General features: G+C 42.3%; 1 protein-coding gene across 2 annotated transcripts in view; it reads left to right on the top strand.

Moving 5' to 3' along the window:
- Positions 1–19,553, top strand: part of MEGF10 (multiple EGF like domains 10) — a 180,468-nt gene that overhangs the window by 159,453 nt on the left and 1,462 nt on the right. The window contains exons 21-24 of one of the 2 annotated variants that reach the window (XM_040344756.1): positions 1,748–1,875; positions 8,932–9,055; positions 10,513–10,719; positions 13,395–13,423. In XM_040344756.1, coding sequence (XP_040200690.1) covers positions 1,748–1,875; positions 8,932–9,055; positions 10,513–10,719; positions 13,395–13,402 — 467 coding nt within the window. In that variant the 3' untranslated portion in view covers positions 13,403–13,423. The remainder of the gene's footprint in view (positions 1–1,747; positions 1,876–8,931; positions 9,056–10,512; positions 10,720–13,394; positions 13,424–19,553) is intronic. The other variant, XM_040344748.1, reaches the window with a different exon arrangement.

A 19,553-nucleotide genomic window follows, 5' to 3' on the forward strand; every position in this document is an offset into this window, starting at 1 on the left:
AATGAACCCAGGGCTTCTTACACTCCTTACAATTTCTATTCATTTCTGTATTACTAATCATGAATCATTTCAGGTGGGGGCATTTAATCTTGATTTTATATATAGTGTCAGGTGGAGAACAGGATTTTCATTTATCCTGAAAAGAATCTACATAGTAAGCTAATGGAAGCATGTGATTGATGATAATCATGATGACAGTTTTCGACTTTATTCAAGAAATCAGTGCAAAAGGCAATAATGATGTACTAAGTGCAGTAACCCATACCAACCGACCAGAAGTTATCTTTTAAGAGTAATATGTGTTTTATTGCTGTTAGTTGTAGCAGCATTTTACTATGTGTCTCTCTTTTTATTTTTAAAAGGCCTGTCCACCCAAGATTTTGGTATCTTGTGGATCACTTAATAGTTTCATATGGTTAGGTGTTTGTAGCATGAGATGTCTGCACTCAAGTTCCCAGGTCTGCATGTAGGCAGGTGCAGCCTATTGTCTCCACTGCAGGGGGCACTCAACCACAGCGGCAATGCAAATAGGGGAGAGGAAGTCAAGAGAAGTATAGTTCCTCTATGGTTTCCTCAGTCACAAGGAGGCAGCTATCAGATTGGATGCTGGTTCCCCATGTGACTTTGGCGGCCACTTTGGGTAAGGCATAGTCTTATTTAGGTCCCTGGCTCCCAGGTTTGGCACACATTTTTGTGTGTGGTTAATATAGGGACAGGACACCCGTCTGTCAGGGACAGTGCTTAGCATCGGGCAAAGGTTCCGGAGGAGTAGGGAAAGTGCAGGGATATGCCTCCCCATTTAGGTACAGACCAGTCAGGCCACATTCTGCTCCTTTTTGCGGACGCTGTCAGTATTTATGGGTCTCCAGACAACTGTCACCTCGCTATTAGGCCTCGTACACACGATAGGTTAACCAGAGGACATCGGTCTGAAGGACCGTTTTCATCGGTCCAAACCGATCGTGTGTGGGCCCCATAGGTTATTTAACCTTAGGTTAAAAAAATGGCAACTTGCTTTAAAATATAATCGATGGATTGCTAACCGATAGTTCAAAACCGATCGTTAGTAGGCACAACCATCGGTTAAAAATCCATGCATGCTCAGAATCAAGTCGACGCATGCTTGGAAGCATTGAACTTCGTTTTTTTCAGCACGTCGTCGTGTTTTACGTCACCGCGTTCTGACACGATCGTGTTTTTAACTGATGGTGTGTACGCACGACGGACCATCAGTCAGCTTCATAGGTTAACCTAGGACAACAGACCGTTGGCCTCTGGTTAACCTATCGTGTGTACAAGGCTTTACTCTCTGTAACTAGCATCGGTTTGGTTGCATCCCTGCCAGCCCTGTTTGGGTTTTTCTGAACCTTCTACAATATATTTTTTCCTGCTGAATTTGGACTCTGTGTGGGAGATTGTGTTCTCCCAGTGAAGCCGGAAGAGGAACCAGGGAAATATGTCAGCCGTCTCAGTGGTGACAATGCGGCGCTGGAGTGCTTCGTTTTAAGGTAAGTCGATCATAATGTGCTAGTATGTGATGCATACTAGCACAATATGACATTGCCTTGCAGGGATTTTTTTTTTTTTAATCACCAGCAGTTTACAACCATTTTAAATTAGACTAAACTAAACCAAGTGTAAAAAAAATGCTGAGTTATATAAAGAGAGTTAGGGATAGATAGAACATATGGTATGTATTTAAAAGACAGAAAAAATGTATTGTGACCTGTTTTTTTTTTAACTGCAGATACCCTTCCGCACACCAATGGGGGAAATCCGAACAGTCAGTACTTTTCAAACCCGAGTTACCACACACTGAGCCAGTGCACAACCGGTCCACATATCAACAGTATGGACAGGATGATGGTTTCCAAGGTAATACAAGTATGTTAACTTAGGGGTTGATTTACTAAAACTGGAGTGTGCAAAATCTAGTGCAACTCTGCATAGAAACCAATCAGCTTCCACTTGTTTTTTTTTTGTCAAAGATTAATTAACCAAGCTGAAGTTAGAAGCCGATTGGCTACCATGCACAGCTGCACCACATTTTGCACTTTCCAGCTATAGCAAATCAACCTCTTAGAATTCTATATAATGAATATAATAATATTATTGTGAGTTAACCAACCTCACACAGAGCCCCATAGCTCTAAGGCCCCGTACACACAACAGTTTTCCTCGACAAAATCCATCAAGAAACTTGGTGGCAGAGCTTTTTTGCCGAGGAAAATGGTCGTGTGTATGTTTTTCGTCGAGAAAACTGTCGTGGATCTCGACGAGAAAAAAATAGAACAAGTTCTCTTTTTTCTCGTCGTGAGTCTCAATTTCCTCGTCGTGTTTCTCGTCGGGCTGGTTTACGACGAGAAACGCGTTGGTGTATATGCTTAGAAACCCGCGCATGCTCAGAATAAAGTATGAGACGGGAGCGCACCTTCGGTAAAAGTAGCGTTCGTAATGGAGATAGCACATTCGTCATGCTGTAACAGACTGAAAAGCGTGAATCGCTTCTCACCAAACTTAACATGAGATTAGTAAAAGCAGCCCCAAGGGTGGCGCCAGTGGAATCAAACTTCCCCTTTATAGTGCCGTTGTACGTGTTGTACGTCACCGCGCTTGAGAACGACGAGATTTTGTCTTACAGTGTGAATGCAAAGAAAGCTTGACAAGATTCTCGACAAGCCTGACAAGGAACTCGTTGAGGAAAACGATGTTTCTTTTACGACAAGTTTCTCGGTAGTGTGTACGAGCCCTTAGGCTACTTTCACACTAGCAGTTTTCAGTTTTTTTAGCGCTAAAAATAGCATCTGAAAACTGCCTCTCATGTTCCCCCAGCATGAAACGCAGAGTGCTTTCACAATGGGGCGGTGCGCTTGCGGGACAGGAAGAAAAAGTCCCGCAAGCAGCATCTTTAGGGCCGTGTAGGAGGAATGAATGAAAAGACAGAAAAGCACTTCCAAAGTGCCGCAACACAGATGCTATTAACCTTTTCTTCCACCGCTAGCGACGGGTTAAAAGGTAAAACAGCGGCCATGCTGCCCATGGTGAAGAAACAGCTCCAGGATTGAGATGTACCACTATCTATGCATGCCCTGTATACCAGACAGCCAACCACTCACTAACTGTGACCTCATATTCGAGAAACGGTCCTTCCCAGCCGATAGCAGATAAAGATGGAACTTATGTGACGTGCTGGTATAGACTTGCACATTGGGTGGAGTTTTTTTTTATTCTTTTATAATAGATATAGAATGTGAACAGCTGTGCACTCCCTTATTTACAGTGGTAGTTTTTCAACTGATATCATTTTTAGTTTTATGTCCTCGCAAAGAGAGCTTAAAAAGGTAGATGTAGATAATGGCCCGGATTCACATACATCGGCGCATAGTTATGCCAGCGTAGCACCTCCCGATGACTGCAATCTATATCCGCTAGCAGCTTGTGTGTGACAATTAGGTGACTTTCACTTGATCACAGTATATTGTAAGCCAGAGTCCTCCCCCTATCAGATGCAGTGGTTAATGAAGGCTGTTATGGTTTGCAGAAGAAAGTTGGTCAACTCTTACAAGCCTTTCACCTGGCCGAGATTGTTTTCCCTGCCAAGCGCATGGCAGATGTACATCAGATGTTATATATATAACCCATAATTTATTTAAGATCTTGAAAAAATTACAGAAAAATGGAAGATCTGACCTAAGGGCATAACTCCAGTCATCAATTTTACACACTGGAGACTCATTCACAGCCTGTCTTTTAAAATCTTTTTTTACTTCTTTTACCAGACTTGTGCTGTAGGATGCCAACATTACCTATTTATATATTAATAGGAAACGAGAAGATGACTAAGCTCTAAGGAACCTTCAATCAATAAATCAATGGTGCCATTTAATTATTAAAACATGTAGATTTTCATTTGTTAATTAAATCTTCCCTCTGACTTCAAGACTTAAGTAACATTTCATTTAAAAAATTACTTTACTCATGTAACGTTGGTTGAAAGTAATAATTTTCCTCTGGATGTCACCTAGAATCCACAATCTTCCCATGTGGTTAATGTTAGTACAGCTACTCCCAATGAAGCAGCACTGGACCCCGTGACTCCTATGGTGGTCATAAATGTGTTGATAAATTATATAAAAAATAATAATAAATTTTTGGGCAATAACCCATTTGATTGATATGCCACACACAGGAAAGTGGATTTCAATCAGTAGTTAAGTGCAATTCTAACTGACGATCATAAATTAGTGCGCCCATCTTATTCCACAATGTAACCTCATAATCTGATCAATTAAATTACAAATGTATTCCTAAACAAAGTATCTCAGTGCTGTCGATCGATGTATATCAATGGTCTCCAAACCGTGGCCATATGCTTACTTTTATCTTGCCCTTGGGGCACTATTTCATCCACTTAAACCATGCACAATGCCCCCTCTTCACTGGCCCCAATGAAAGGGCACAAATCTTCCCAATGACACCAACGATGGGGCACAATTCCTCCCAATGACACCTACAATTGGGCCAAATGACACCAATGTTGGGGCACAATTTCTCCAAATAACACCTACAATTGGGCCCAATGACACCAACGATGGTGCACACATCCTCCCAATGACACCTACAATTGGGCCCAATGACACCAATGTTGGGGCACAATTCCTCCCAATGACACAAATGTTGGGGCATAATTCCTCCCAATGACACCTACAATTGGGCCTAATGACACAAACGTTGGGGCACAATTCCTCCCAATGACACCTACAATTGGGCCCAATGACACCAATGTTGGGGCACAATTCCTCCCAATGACACCTACAATTGGGCCCAATGACACCAATGTTGGGGCACAATTCCTCCCAATGACACCTACAATTGGGCCCAATGACACAAATGTTGGAGCACAATTCCTCCCAATGACACCTACAATTGGGCCCAATGACACAAATGTTGGAGCACAATTCCTCCCAATGACACCTACAATTGGGCCCAATGACACAAATGTTGGAGCACAATTCCTCCCAATGACACCTACAATTGGGCCTAATGACACCAATGTTGGGACACAATTCCTCCCAATGACACCTACAATTGGGCCCAATGACACCAATGTTGGGACATAATTCCACCCAATGACACCTACAATTGGGCCCAGTGACACCAACGATGGGGCAAAATTCCTCCCAATGACACCTACAATTGGGCCCAATGACACCAATGTTGAGGCACAATTTCTCCCAATGACACTTACAAATGGGCCCAATGACACCAAAGTTGTGGCACAATTCCTCCCAATGACACCTACAATTGGGCCCAATAACACCAATGTTGGGACACAATTCTGCCCAATGACACCTACAATTGGGCCCAGTGACACCAACGATGGGGCATAATTACTCCCAATGACACCTACAATTGGGCCCAATAACACCAAAGTTGGGGCACAATTTCTCCCAATGACAGGAACGATAGGGAACAGGGGCCTCCCACTGACAGCAAAGATGAGGCATTGTTTTTTCCCACTGACGTCAGGACCTTTTCTACTCCTGATGACCACAGTCCAGCCATTCTTATTTTCATAACATTTTGCCTTGGCCAATCGACTCAGTTTGATAAAATCCAATAAAAATTTAGTCTAAATGGATTGGCAGGGAAGTTTGCAGATTTGAGCGTTTTGATTGAATCACACATGGATCATATAAAATAACTCCAAGCATGTGCGGGCATTATTATTATCTTTTTGGGCAGCATTTTTTTTCTATTTATTCATTTTTTTAATTAAAATGAAGTAATAATATAAAGACTGCAGCTGCGATTTTCCTAAGCTGTAATTGAATGTTTTTCCCTTACAATAAGAAGGCATTCTGTGCACTACCCCAGAATTTATATTTCATTTTATGGCATGGGCTCATTGTTTTTCCCACTGAGCTACCAGTTAAAGTAGCAGCAGTGAAGCTTTTCATAATGCAACATTGAAATTGCTTGGGTGGTTACAGTGAAGGCAGACTCCCATTTAGGAATCAGTGAGAGAAAGAAAACAGCAATTTATTCACAGCAGACAAATGTACGAATTTGCAAACAAGTAATGATGTCCCTGAAGTGTATATAGTTCACTTGGGGGTATTATTTTCTCAGTAAAAGAAGAATTTACGTTTTTTTCTTTTCTTTTTGCTTACTTCTTTGCATAAAGTAGTTATTCATCTTGCCATATCGAATTTTTACCACCTTTTTGTTGTGTGGAATCATAGATTGCTTAGATTGATGTAATGTTTTGTGTTAGCTGCATTTCCTATATGGTGTGACAGTTACATAAATATTACACATACTGTATATGTGACATCTCATTTCTTTTTCATTATACAGTATTTACTTGGGGCATCCCTTTATAAGTGTATCTAAACAGCACGAAAAAAACTGTAGCTTACAGTGGTGGCTGGTGGTAATTTTTTTAATTGGGAGGGGCAAAGAGTATGCCACCAACACCCCCTTGGAAGGTCGGTAGCACTTAACCCAATGCTTCACCGGCGGCTTCCCCTGCTCAGCGGCAGCTTCCAGTACCCCTGCTCTCCACGGGGTAATTACTGCAGCGGCGGTCTCCTGTTTCCCTGCTCTCCACAGGTCATCACGGCAGCAGCAGATTCTGTTTCCTCCCTTCTCCTCGGCGGGCGGCCAATCGGGAGTCTTCTCTTTTCCGCCAATCGGAAAGCGGGTCTCACATCTGCTGATTGGCCGGATTGAGGATCAGTGTTTCAACAGCGAATATTCATTTGCTGTCGTAACACCTGGGTGGGCTCATGGAGCAATGCTCTGTGCCACGAGCCCATCCTATTTTGAAGCTTATTAGAACCTATAGCTCTAATCAGCTGCTTCAAAAAAACACTCCCGCCGCTGTAATTCAGGCACCCGGACGCATGAATAGGGGATGGCCGCGGTGGCCGTGGTAGATTCATGCTATGCATGAATCTATCTATTATACATATAGGGGGTGGCATGGATAGAGGGGCGGCACCCCTAATGGACGGGCCGCCACTGGTAGCTTAGCAGTCCTTAGATGTGGTGGTTGCATTCGTGTTTTTCAGGATTTTCCCCCTTTATTTTTACCTAGCGATACTACCAATAATACATTTCTTGCCCTAGAGCGGGGATATGCAATTAGCGGACCTCCAGCTGTTGCAGAACTACAATTCCCATGAGGCATAGCAAGACTCTGACAGCCACAAGTATGACACTAGGAGTCAGAGGCATGATGGGACATGTAGTTTTGCAACAGCTGGAGGTCCGCTAATTGAATATCCCTGCCCTAGAGTGACAATGCTCGCTCAGTGTACTGTATATGTGAAGTAGCAGCAGTGGCAGCCTAGAACACAATTGAGTCAGAACTACAAAACGCCTCTCCCTCTCCATAACATAGTTTTCCATTTAAATAAACCGTATAATGAAAAGAAAAATTATTCAAAATGAACTACATTTTGGAAAAGGTTCTGCAGAATAACTTAGGCTTCATACACACTGGCTTATTAAAATATCCCTGTGTACTTTGGATCCTTCTGCTAGGAGCTGGTAGAAAAATCCAGCTTAAAAAAATGCCCACTTTGGCACATAATTACAAGCATTTATGTGCGCATGGCGTGTAAGAGCCTATGCGCATAAACTCATTCTTTTGGCTAAAATATTCATTTATTCTAGTCACTAAAATGCATGTATGAGCACCTATACCACATGCTGAGGCACAATGGGCAGGATCTTGCACATGCACAGAATTGCTGTGGGGTCTCTGAAAGCTTGTCAGCGGCTGAACTGTGCATACTTGGGGGACCTGGCTCATGCGTAGACATGCCACAGGTCTCTTCCAGATTATATAGACCTGGAAAAGAAACCCTTTAGCATTTCTGGCCTGAAGAAGAGCAGTGTAGGGAGAACTTTGCCTGCAAGAAAGACAACAAGACAATGCTGGCCTTCATGGACTAGTATCTTTTTTTAAATGTATTTTTATATAGGGACAAATGTTAGGGAAAATGGCATTTGGGTAGGTAGTGTGGCATCCCTCTTTAGGATAACACTTCTGAGTGCACAGGAATTTACCAGCTTACTGGATTTCTGGCAGAATCAACAGGTTTTTTTTGTTTGTTTTGTTTTTTACTTTTTAATCAGATGCTTTTAACCTCCCTGGCGGTATGATTCTTTCAGAAAAAACATGCTGAAAGCGGTACAATTATTTGCAAGGAAATTTGGCGTTTTATACTGTAGGTCTGTAATTTTTAGGAATAACTCACTTAAATCTGACCAAACAAGAGTCTAGTAGGCATCCCGGGTATGAAATTTTTTTAAAAACAAAATTATAAATTATAATATAATAAATAATTATAAATAATTATAACAAATAATAATATAATTAAAATAAAAATTATTCAATAATGTAATCAACTCAAAATCACTGAAATTTGCTCAGTTGCAGAATTGTCGCTGTCATTACTTTTATTTTTTTATGACGAATTTCCCCACAAATCGCTATCGCACAATTCTGCAAGTGATTATAATTTATTATCGCTGTTTTCTAGCTGCTCTAAAACCATTTTTGACATGAAGGGACACTTTTGGCTGCTATAGACAATCTACAGTTTGCAGGCAGAAGGATTCAGTGAGGCGAGCCCGAGTCTGACTCGGGGTTACCGATCGTAGCCAAAAAATCTCACCCCGAGTCAGACTCGGGAATACCGCCAGGGGGGTTAATGTCATACAATATGTAACAGAACCAAGGGGATCCAAAAAGAGACATTCATTATTAGGGATTACGTAAACTTAATGTGGTGTTTGCTTCACACAAGCATGCTAGAGCTGTGGGCACCTAATGCTATTATATTGATTTATGTGATGCACCAAAGTACATCTGATTTGATATTAATATATTGTTTCTAAATGAATTTATTCCATTAGTCTAAAAGCAGCCAGTTTTTTGTGAACCTGAAGGGCCTGGATCCAGGAAAGCGATCGCACACTATAGATTACACGGGTACTCTGCCAGCAGACTGGAAACAAGCAGGATATCTCAATGAGCATGGTAAGCAGGGCTTTTTTTCTCAAACAATAGGTGCTCTAACTGAACCACGACTCCCCCCCCCCCCAAAAAAAAAACCTTCCCCACACACAAACTCAAAATCACATCAAATAGTGGGTGTGGTCAGATTTCACAAACAGTAGGAGGGCCTTGAAGAGGAAGTAAACCCACTTTTACGGTATATATATAAAAAAAAAAAAAACATCACCTGCAAGACAAAGGCATTATATAATACTCACCTCAGATCGAAGCCCCCGCAGCCGTCCTCTCACACCGCTCGGGCGGCCGACATCTCTCCCAGGGGTTACTTCTGGGTATCGTGGCTCCAGGACTGTAAACAAAAAAGAAAATATTTGGACAGCCGCACTCCTGGAAAAGATTCCTAAATTGTCCTTTAATGGTAAAATGGAATACACTACAATCCACAGCTAAAGGTGAAAACGGGATACACAGCTGACATTTCGCATTGATACTCAGTGCTTACTCATAGCTATTGGCCAGAGCCGCCATGACGACACTCCCACGCATGCACGTGGGAGCCACCAGTCACGGCACGGCCTCCTTCAGGAACGGCATGATCGGCATTGCTAAATCTCACCTGCGCCGTTTGTAAATATCTACTAAACCGTGAAGGTTTAGGAGATATTTCAAGCACCTACAGGTAACCCTTAATCTAGGCTTACCTGTAGGTAAAAGTGGTTGTAAAGGGTTTACAACCACTTTAAAGGGGCATTAAATATGGATTGCATTACATACAGAGTGCAGAGTTCAGGGGGGGTTACACACAGACTGCAGAGCTGTCATTTGTAAACACAGAAACCGGACTTCTGTGTTTACAAGTGATTGTGGTGACCAAAGTTCCACCTGAAAAAAAAGCCCTGATGGTAAGAAGATAAGTTACAAAGTTCAGTAGAAAGGAGAGTGATGTTATCCATAGCAACATAATCACTTTTTTTAATATTTAATTAAAATATATCACATGAATCTGCTTTGTCATTATGAGTGACATCATAAAACACAAAAAAAAGCTTCTCCATTCTCTCTGGATACAAAATAAAGATGATCCAATACCAAAGGATCTCCAGTGAGTGTTTATTGGTAAGAAAATACTAGACAGCAGTCATCTCAGATACGTCTTGGCATGCGTTTATTCATATGGCCATGGTGGGAATGTTACCAATTAAAGTAGAAATTCAGGCATAACGCTGAAAACCTAGCTGAAAGACGTGAAGATTTACTATTCCACCTTCGAGAGGATTTGACATTTTTTCAACCAGTTTTGTGAGACTCCTACAGCTCTGCCGCAAAATAAGTTTGAGGCACAGGAAATCCAAAATATAGGATGTTTCCAGAGCAGCCCACGTCCATTAGTTTACGATCGTTACTGGCTAACACGTACTGGATTACACTCACTGGAAAATCAGAGCAGATCCTAATGACTCATGTTTTCTTTTGCTCAGGTCTACTGAAAAGCTCTGCATATAGCATAAGCAGCTGTTCACTGAGCAGCACTGAAAACCCGTATGCCACCATCAAGGATCCGCCAGCTCTTCTGCCCAAACACACAGAGTGCGGCTACGTAGAGATGAAGTCACCAGTGCGGAGGGACTCTGCTTACGCAGAGATAAGTAACGGCAGCTTGGCCAATAAAAATGTGTATGAAGTTGGTAAGTCTTACTTTGTTTCATTTTTTTCTCTTTTCCTTTAATACATAGCAGGAAATGATATCAAAAGAAAACCATATAAGCCAGCCAGAGTATTTAGATGTATCTATCCTGCACACTGGCAATATAAAAGCTACAGTAGTGTCTTATTAATGTCTATGGGGCCGATTTACTTAAAGTGATACTAAAGTCTCTTTTTTTTTGTTAAAAATAACAAACATGTTATGCTTACCTGCTCTGTGCAGTGGTTTTGCACAGAGCAGCCCAGATCCTTCTCTTCTCGGGTCCCTCTTTGGCGCTCCTGGCCCCTCCCTCCTGTTTAGTGCCCCCACAGCAAGCAGCTTGCTATGGGGGCACCCAAGCCGAACCACAGCTCATTTAGACACAAAGCTGCGGCCCAGCCCTGCCCCTCTCTTTCCTCATTGGCTCACTGACTGCAGCAGGCACTTTGCTGCTGTCTCAGCCAATGAGGAGAGAGAGAGTCCCAGACAGCTAATTCTCTCGTGCAACATCGGTGGATCCAGATGGGGCTCAGGTAAGTATGAGGGGGGCTGCTGTACACAGAAGGCTTTTTTTTATCCTAATGCATTAGGACAAGAAACCCTCTGCCTTTACAACCACTTTTTGGCAAATGGGCTGTTCACTTTGCAAGAGACTTTACATTTTGCAAGGGTATTTCCCTTAGCTTAGTGAATGTGAAGAGGCTGTACATATATCTATTTTTCAATCATGTGCAAGCAAAAATTCAGTTTTTTTATTTGACTTTCACATGATTGGGTATTCTCTGCAACGTGAATTTTCACCACATTCCCCACAAAGATTTCCTGCATAGTTCAAATTCCATTAATATCAACCCCTATATATCAGCCTATAAATTCCCCAAACAATAACAAAAAAAAAACAATCAAGGTTACTAAAATGTGCCTGATTGCTATTATGCCTACCTGGATAAATTGTTGCGAGGATCATTTTCATGAGGTTCCCCCCACCCTTCTCTGTTATCCTAAATGGGAATACTTGTGCCACCAGATCGTCCTAGTTTAGTGGAGAGGCTGGCACCAAAGACATTGTGAGGCCGGTTACAAAGAGGATATAAGAGAGTAGAAAACTTGACAAGCTTTGTGTATATATATACTGTGTGTGTATATATATATATATATATATATATATATATATATATATATATATATATATATATATACACACACACACATGTACACCGTCAGCAGAAAAGACCTTCTCCGTCTGGCGTACTGCTGCCTTCTAAGACTAGAGAACCTCTAAGGCCTCGTACACACGATAGGTTAACCAGAGGACAACGGTCTGATGGACCGTTTTCATCGGTCAAAACCGATCGTGTGTGGGCCCCATAGGTTATTTAACCATAGGTTAAAAAAAAGCCAACTTGCTTTAAAATTAACCTATGGATTCCTAACCGATAGGTCAAAACCGATCGTTAGTAGGCACGACCATTGGTTAAAAATCCATGCATGCTCAGAATCAAGTCGACGCATGCTTGGAAGCATTAAACTTCGTTTTTTTTCAGCACGTCGTTGTGTTTTACGTCACCGCGTTCTGACACGATCGGTTATTTAACCGATGGTGTGTAGGAGTGATGGACCATCAGTCAGCTTCATCGGTTAACCTATGACAACGGTCCATCAGACCGTTCTCATCGGATGGACTGATCGTGTGTACGTGGCTTAACAGTTCAGGATAGGAGATACGACTAATTCACCTTTGGGAACATGGTACATGTTTCACCCATTTTTAGGGTGGAACATGTAATATGTTCCCAAAGCTGCAGCTGCTGCCCAATTCCCCACCCCCAGTGACAGAACAGGGAGGAGTTCCCCATACTAACTTTTATTTTTTTAAATCTTCCTTCTTCCTTGTCTCACAGGAGACACTGAAAGCAGCAGGAGTCCTAGGACCCTGCTGCTTTCAGTCAAACTCCTGTGAGGAGAAGGTGGGGGCATGGCTTATAAGCAGGGGCGGACTCACCATTGGGGCTCTCGAGGGCCCCATGCCACTAGGGGGCCCCATCAGGGTTGCCAGGCTCAATAAAACCAGGGACAGTATGTCAAAATCTGTGTTTTTTTTTTTTACATCTGTCCCTGATATGTCTGAAACCGACATGCTTTTGATGTGAAAATCCTGAGATTTTAGCTGCCCTGCCTCTGCACTGCCTCCTGGCGTGGTGGCCATCTGTAAGCCCGGGGGCCCCATAATCTTCTATTGCCCGGGGGCCCCATGAGTTGTCAGTCCGCCCCTGCTTATAAGTGCTGTGTTTGTCTATGGTTGCACATAACCTGGCTTGGGAGTGCGCCCACATGGGTGCCCCCTTCTCATATGAATTGCTAGGTGGGCACTCGGAAGAGGAAGGAGAGGAGATCTTACAGCCACAGGACTACAGAAGAGAAAATAAGGGGTCACTCTGTGCAAAAGCATTACACAGAGCAGGTAAGTATAACATATATTTTTTTTATTTAAATAAAGAAATAAAAATGTGCATTTAGTATCACTTTAAAGGGTAATCTCCCCAACAGGACATGCCAATCCAATATTCAAAACACAAAGTAAGATAAGCTTTATAAAGAATCGTATTTTTATATGAAAGTATTGCGAGGGACAGATAATATTTTAGGTAGTTATATTAATATTACTTTTTGTTACAGCATATTAATTTACAAGGGCTCCCAAAATGGTAAGCTATATTCAGATAACACTGTCTATGTTTCCAGAGTGCTGTTTTTCCAGACTGATCCAGTCTCTGTATGTTCTTGCTTGTGCCTGCAGGCAGGAGTTTAAGAACTTGGTTTTACAAACTGATCTTTGATCGGAAGGCAATGCTGCTTACAAGGCACAATGTCTGGTTTAGGCTGACTAATGGACTTGAATGAAATGGCACACGAGCACCATAAAGCTGGCCAAACACTTGTAGAATTTTTACTGGAATTTTTCTTTTTAAGAACATTTGTAGGATTTTATAATCATCAATTGGGGTCAAATTGATGTTTGTTGTCGAGTGCAGTGATGAGAAAATTTGAAGGAGCGTGATAGAAAATTGTTTCTCAAACAAACCAATTTCTAACAGAGTATGTGGTTTTCAGGAAAGGTCCATTTGATCCAAAATCAAATACTAAAAGCAAATTCAATTAAAATTTTTAATAAAAAAAAAAAAAAATTACTATTAGACATCATTTGTCAAGTTATTGAATATACTGAGAATTTTTGTACAAATGTTCGTACGAACCTTCTTTTGAAAATCTACTAGTTTATGGCCAGCTTAAAGCGGTTGTTAACCTATGTTTTTTCTTTAAATTAAAAATAACAAACATGCCTATACTTACCTGCTCTGTGCAATGGTTTTGCACAGAGCTGCCCCAATCCTCTTCTTCTGTGGGTCCCCCCGGCCGATGCTTTAGGCTCCTCCTCTTCATCGGTTGCCCCCACGGAAAGCCGCTTTCCCTGGGGGCACCCATGTGGGCTCAATCCTGAGTTCCTCTGCTGCTTCCATTGACACAGACAGGGACTCGTCCCCATCCCCTGCTTCCATGTGATTGGATTTGATAGACAGCAGCGGGAGCCATTTGCTCCTGCTGCTATCACTCTGCTCTCGTGCACATCGCTGGATCAGATGGGCTTGTTTAAGGAAAAGGTGGGGTCTGGGGGGGAGCTTTAGCACAGAAGGTTTTTCACCTTAAAGGGTCACTATAGGATTTTTTTTTTTTAGCTAAATAGCTTCCTTTACCTTACTGGAGTCCTGGTTTCATGTCCTCATTGTTCGTTTTTGCTTTGATGTGGCTGTAAATCCTCTCTGTTCTGGACACTTCCTGGTTGTCTGTTTCCTGATCACCAAAGTACTGGGAGATTTCTCACTGTGGTGACTAATCAAGGAGGTGTGATTACTGTTTGTAAAAGGAAACTGGATTGGTGCTGAGGGGTTTTAGACAAAGCATGGCTGCCCTCTATTGGCTCTTTGTCTCTGTACATCAGAGAACCAGGAAACAACAGCAAAAACTAAACTAAACTGTAGGTACATTATATGATTGGTTTTTATCTATTTTCAATCATTTTTAAAAGGAATCAGTTAACTTTTATGTCTCTATACCCTGTAAACAGTCATTTCAGCAAAATTTTTCTTTTTCCTTTAGTGACCCTTTAATGCAAAGAACCTTAAAGCTACGCGTACACACAACCATTTTTCATGTCATGGAAAAAAACAATGTTTTTTCGACGTGATTCTTGTTAAGCCTGCCTTGCATACAAACGATCGAGAAAAAAAAATGCTCGAGCAAAGCGCGGTGACGTACAACATGTACGACGTCACTATAAAGGGGAAGTTCCATTCGATTGGCGACACCCTTTGGGCTGATTATGCAAATTTCCCTTGTCATAACCTGCTTCTGAGCATGCACATTTTTTTCCCTGTTGTTAAAGCCTACACACGACCGTTTTTCACAACATGAAAAACGACAAGAAAAAAAAGAGCATGTTCTAAATTTTTAATGCCCATTTTTCACATCAGGAAAAATGCTCTGGAGCCTACACACGGTCGTTTTTAATGACCAATTTAAAAAATTGCATTTTTCTCCTCATGAAAAACGGTCAGGTGTACGCAGCATAAGACTTTAGAACCACTTTAAAGCGGTAGTTCACCCCCCCCGACACGATTTTACCATCGAGACAGGCATTGTAGCGCGAGCTACAGTATGCCTGTCCCGATTTTTTTAACCCCGGACTCACCTTGTAATCGGAGATCGTATTTTTCGGCTCCCGCGGGGAATGGGCGTGCCTATGGAGAGGGAGGATGATTGACGGCCGGCCCTGGCACGTCACTCTCCCCGAAGACAGCCGGAGTAGGTCTCGGCTCTTCACGGCGCCTGCGCACAGGCTATGCGCACGCGTCGTGAAGACCAAGCCTATTTCGGCTATTTCCGGAGAAGCGTGACGCACCAGAGCCGGCCGTCAATCATCCTCCGTCTCCATAGGCACGCCCATTCCCCGGTATCTTCGATCTACGCGTACAAGGTGAGTACGGGGGTAAAAAATTCGGGACAGGCATACTGTAGCTCGCGCTACAATGCCTGATTTTATGGTAAAAGAAAAAAAATTTTTTTTTTTCGTCGATAGGGTGAACCCCCACTTTAAGTAAGCTACAATACATGCATTTTCAGAAGCACGTTGTACCTTGTATCTAGGCAGAATAGTTTTGAATCGAACCAGAGAGACTTAAGCTAGCCATAGACAAGACATTGTATTCTGAAATCATGACCTGCCTCTGTCAGTATGCAGAGATTAGTGGCTGCAGCCGCTGATTGGAAAAAAATGTCCCTTTGACAGAAGTCAATCAAATGATTAACTTCTATTGAGCAGGGGTGGTCACAAATTGATTGAAAATTCAGCCAGTTCCTGCCAAATAGTTTTTTGATCAGAGTTTGACAAGCTTTAGCCAATTATTACTCAGCTAATGGGAGCAGTGAGATTGATTATGAGACACATTTACTATACGGTTGCAGCTTTCTTCAAAAATTCTGCCCTCTGCTGTTCATAAGTAGTACAACACCAATATAAAATGTGCATCTGACCACTTATTGGAGTAGAAACTGTTCACTTTACAAGATAAATGTTACAAATTATGTTAGCGAAGAAGGTGAACCAATTTTCACTTTAAAGCAGATGTCCGCTGAAAAAAAATATTAAAAGCCAGCAGCTACAAATACTGCAGCTGCTGACTTTTAATATTAGGACACTTGCCTGTCCTGGAGACCAGCGCCGTTCGCAGCAGAGCATGAGTAATCCCTCGTCACTCTGCTGCCCCCCGCCATCCTTGGTGAGGGAACCAGGAAATGAAGCGCTCCGGCTTCACTGCCCCGGTTCCCTACGGCGCATGCGCGAGTCACGCTACGCCTGCCGATTGGCTCCCGCTGTGTACTGGGAGCCGTGTACTGGGGGGGTGATGTCATGCCCGCAGTCTGCCCTAGACTGTGTGGCCGGAAGTGGGTGCAAATACCTGACAGGTATCTGCACCCCCCTCAAATGTGACACCAGAGGGGGGAGGGTTCCGATCAGGGGGAGTTCCACTTTAGGGTGGAGCTCCACTTTAATTGTCCATATGTTTGCTAAATTTTCCTCGCACCTGATTAGGTATTCAAAATGAACACAGCTGTACCTTATTGGCTGAACTAAGTTAAACTTCCATTTTGCTAAATGAACAGTCCGTATTTCATTAGTAATCAGTCCCATTAGGTGTATGTATTTTTTAATGGGAAAACAGTTTAGCCTGCAGTGATATATCTGTAGGGCCTCATGCACGCTGGGCATTTAGCGTTGGTGCATGAGGCTCCGGTGTTTAGGTATGGGTACATGATAAAGGCACACTGTCCAACCCCATGAAAGTTTAGGGCAGTATGCATTTGGGGAACGAATGTTTGGAACTCAAGCACTCTGCATTCTGGGCATTCTTCCCTAGACATATACTGCACTAAACATAAATATTACTCAGTGCATCGTCCTACCGTAGCAGCTGGCAGTCTCTCATACAGTTTGAAAGGCTGCTGAGCTTGAGGTTGGACGGTGTGCCTGTACCTTCCACCCGCAAATAAATGCTGGAGCCTCACAGGGGCTAAAAGTCCAATGTGGATCTGTCCTTATTGCAGTCCAGGTTTTCTGGCACATTGCTTGCAAATACGGTTGCAAAGCCTTTGCTAAATGATGGACTAGTTTATTTACACTGTATATGCACCTGATTCTGCCAGTAATTGACAGTTAAAATAGACATCCTACTACTATACATCAGGGGGTCCAGGGCATACCCCAGCAGAAGGGCCTCATTTTCTAAACTCTATAATGGTCACAATGCATAGAAATAGATTAAAAGTTGAATATATCTCAAATGCCAACAACTTCTATTTTCCATTTTCTCAGTAGCTTACATCCACTCTAAGGAATTTAAAGTGATGGATGTACATAGGCTAGATATGCGCCTGATTCTGTCAGTAGTTGACTTTATAAATCCCTCACTGCATTTGCAACAGTGGAAGAACTTCTGCAATTTAAAGCCTGGTACGCACAAGCCGAATATCAGACAGTTCAACAGAAACAAGGAAACGGCCGTCTTTTTGTCGAACGGGCATGCTGGAAAACCAGCATCAGATCAGTATCCTGTGTTCTGGGGGGGGGGCAGTACCCCTGTTAGAACACAATAGCTCAGCGGGGAGATCGATGTACTAACGTTGCATCGTTGGTTCAGCGAGCTTCTCCTGAGCTCTTGTTTTTTTTTTTGTTCAGCCCTCTGGGTTGAACAAGACAAAATCTGATAATGCTTACCTAGCATTAGCATCATATTCTGCGCCTTCATTACTATTCTAGTAGATCACACTTACCTGTCACTGCCCAGATTATCATTGTGCAGCCAGCCCTGCACAGCACAGCCCCTCTCCTGCATTCTACAGACCTGCGAAATATTTCACCTGTGCATGCATGCCATGGCCTTAACCTCAATGGAAAGCCTGTTTGAAGTGAGTGAGATTTCCATTCCTACGTTTTAACTATATATTGTATGCCTATATTAACAATATTAACATGGTATTTGTTTAATGCTTGTACCATGTGTGTTACTGAAACAAAACGTACAGAATATTACATATAATACACATCTGTACTAGGGATTACATCACAAGTCGATTGCTGATCCTAATGCAAGTTTTATACCTCACTTGTTTTTGAGTGAACACACTAGTTCAAAGAAACACTGTCACTATGCCCATTTGAACAAAGTGACAATGGGTTGACTTACAAAAGCAAAATAGGCTGTTCACCCTGTAAGGAAAGTGGGAACTTTCCCCAGAGTGTAGCCATCCTGGCGGTATGATTATGTCATATTTTTGCGTCTCAAAGCGGTACAATTGTTTTTAATGGAAATTTGGCGTTTTATATTGTAGGCCTGTAAATCTTAGTAATAACACACTTAAATCTGTCCAAACAAAAGTAGTTGACATCCCGGGTATGATAAAGTTTGAAACATGAAAATCATAAATTATAATATAAATAAATATAAATAATGATAAAAAATAATAATAAAATGAATTTCCCTACAATTCACTATCGCTCAATTCTGCAAGTTTTTTTTAATTTGCTATCGCTGTTTTCTAGCTGGTCTAAAATCACTTTTGACATAAAGGGACGCATTTTGGTTGCCATGGACAATCTTAAGTTTCCAGGCAGAAAGAACAGTATATATAATATAAAAGTCGGTGCAGGGCACTGGACAAAGCACTAGGGACAAAAGGGATGTGAAATGATTTCATGCAGTAATGTAATCTGTAACATTACAGTGTACTGTATGTGTTATGAATTTTGTACTTTTTGAATCTGCTGCCAGGCTCCACCCCATGCGTCGCAACGCTCGCAGGGAACAGAGCCTGGCACACAGAGACATCGGGCAGAGGACACAGCCTGCAGACACAGCGGGGGGACATCGCAGGATCCTCGGGACAAGGTAAGTAACCTGGACCAGGATCCTGAGATGCAATCCTGAGTTTGGCTTGGGGTTGCCACTAATGGTACTGAAATTTAAACCTGAGTCACACTCGGAAATACCACCGGGGAGGTTAATGAATGATCACTTTGAAAAAAATACCCAATTAGACGCAAGGAAAAAAAACAGCATTTTTTCTTGCACATGATTGGATTTTGGAAGTCATCAGAGCTTCATCTCATTCATTAAGAGCTGGGAAAAAGTTCCCCTGCAAAGTGCATCTTCCAATGTAAGGTGAACAGTCTATTTGCCTTTAGTAAAAATACCCCAGTCTGTCTGCAAAGGCCTCAATCCA

The sequence above is a fragment of the Rana temporaria genome, chromosome 1 (genome assembly GCF_905171775.1).
Source record: "Rana temporaria chromosome 1, aRanTem1.1, whole genome shotgun sequence".
NCBI classification, from domain to species: domain Eukaryota; kingdom Metazoa; phylum Chordata; class Amphibia; order Anura; family Ranidae; genus Rana; species Rana temporaria.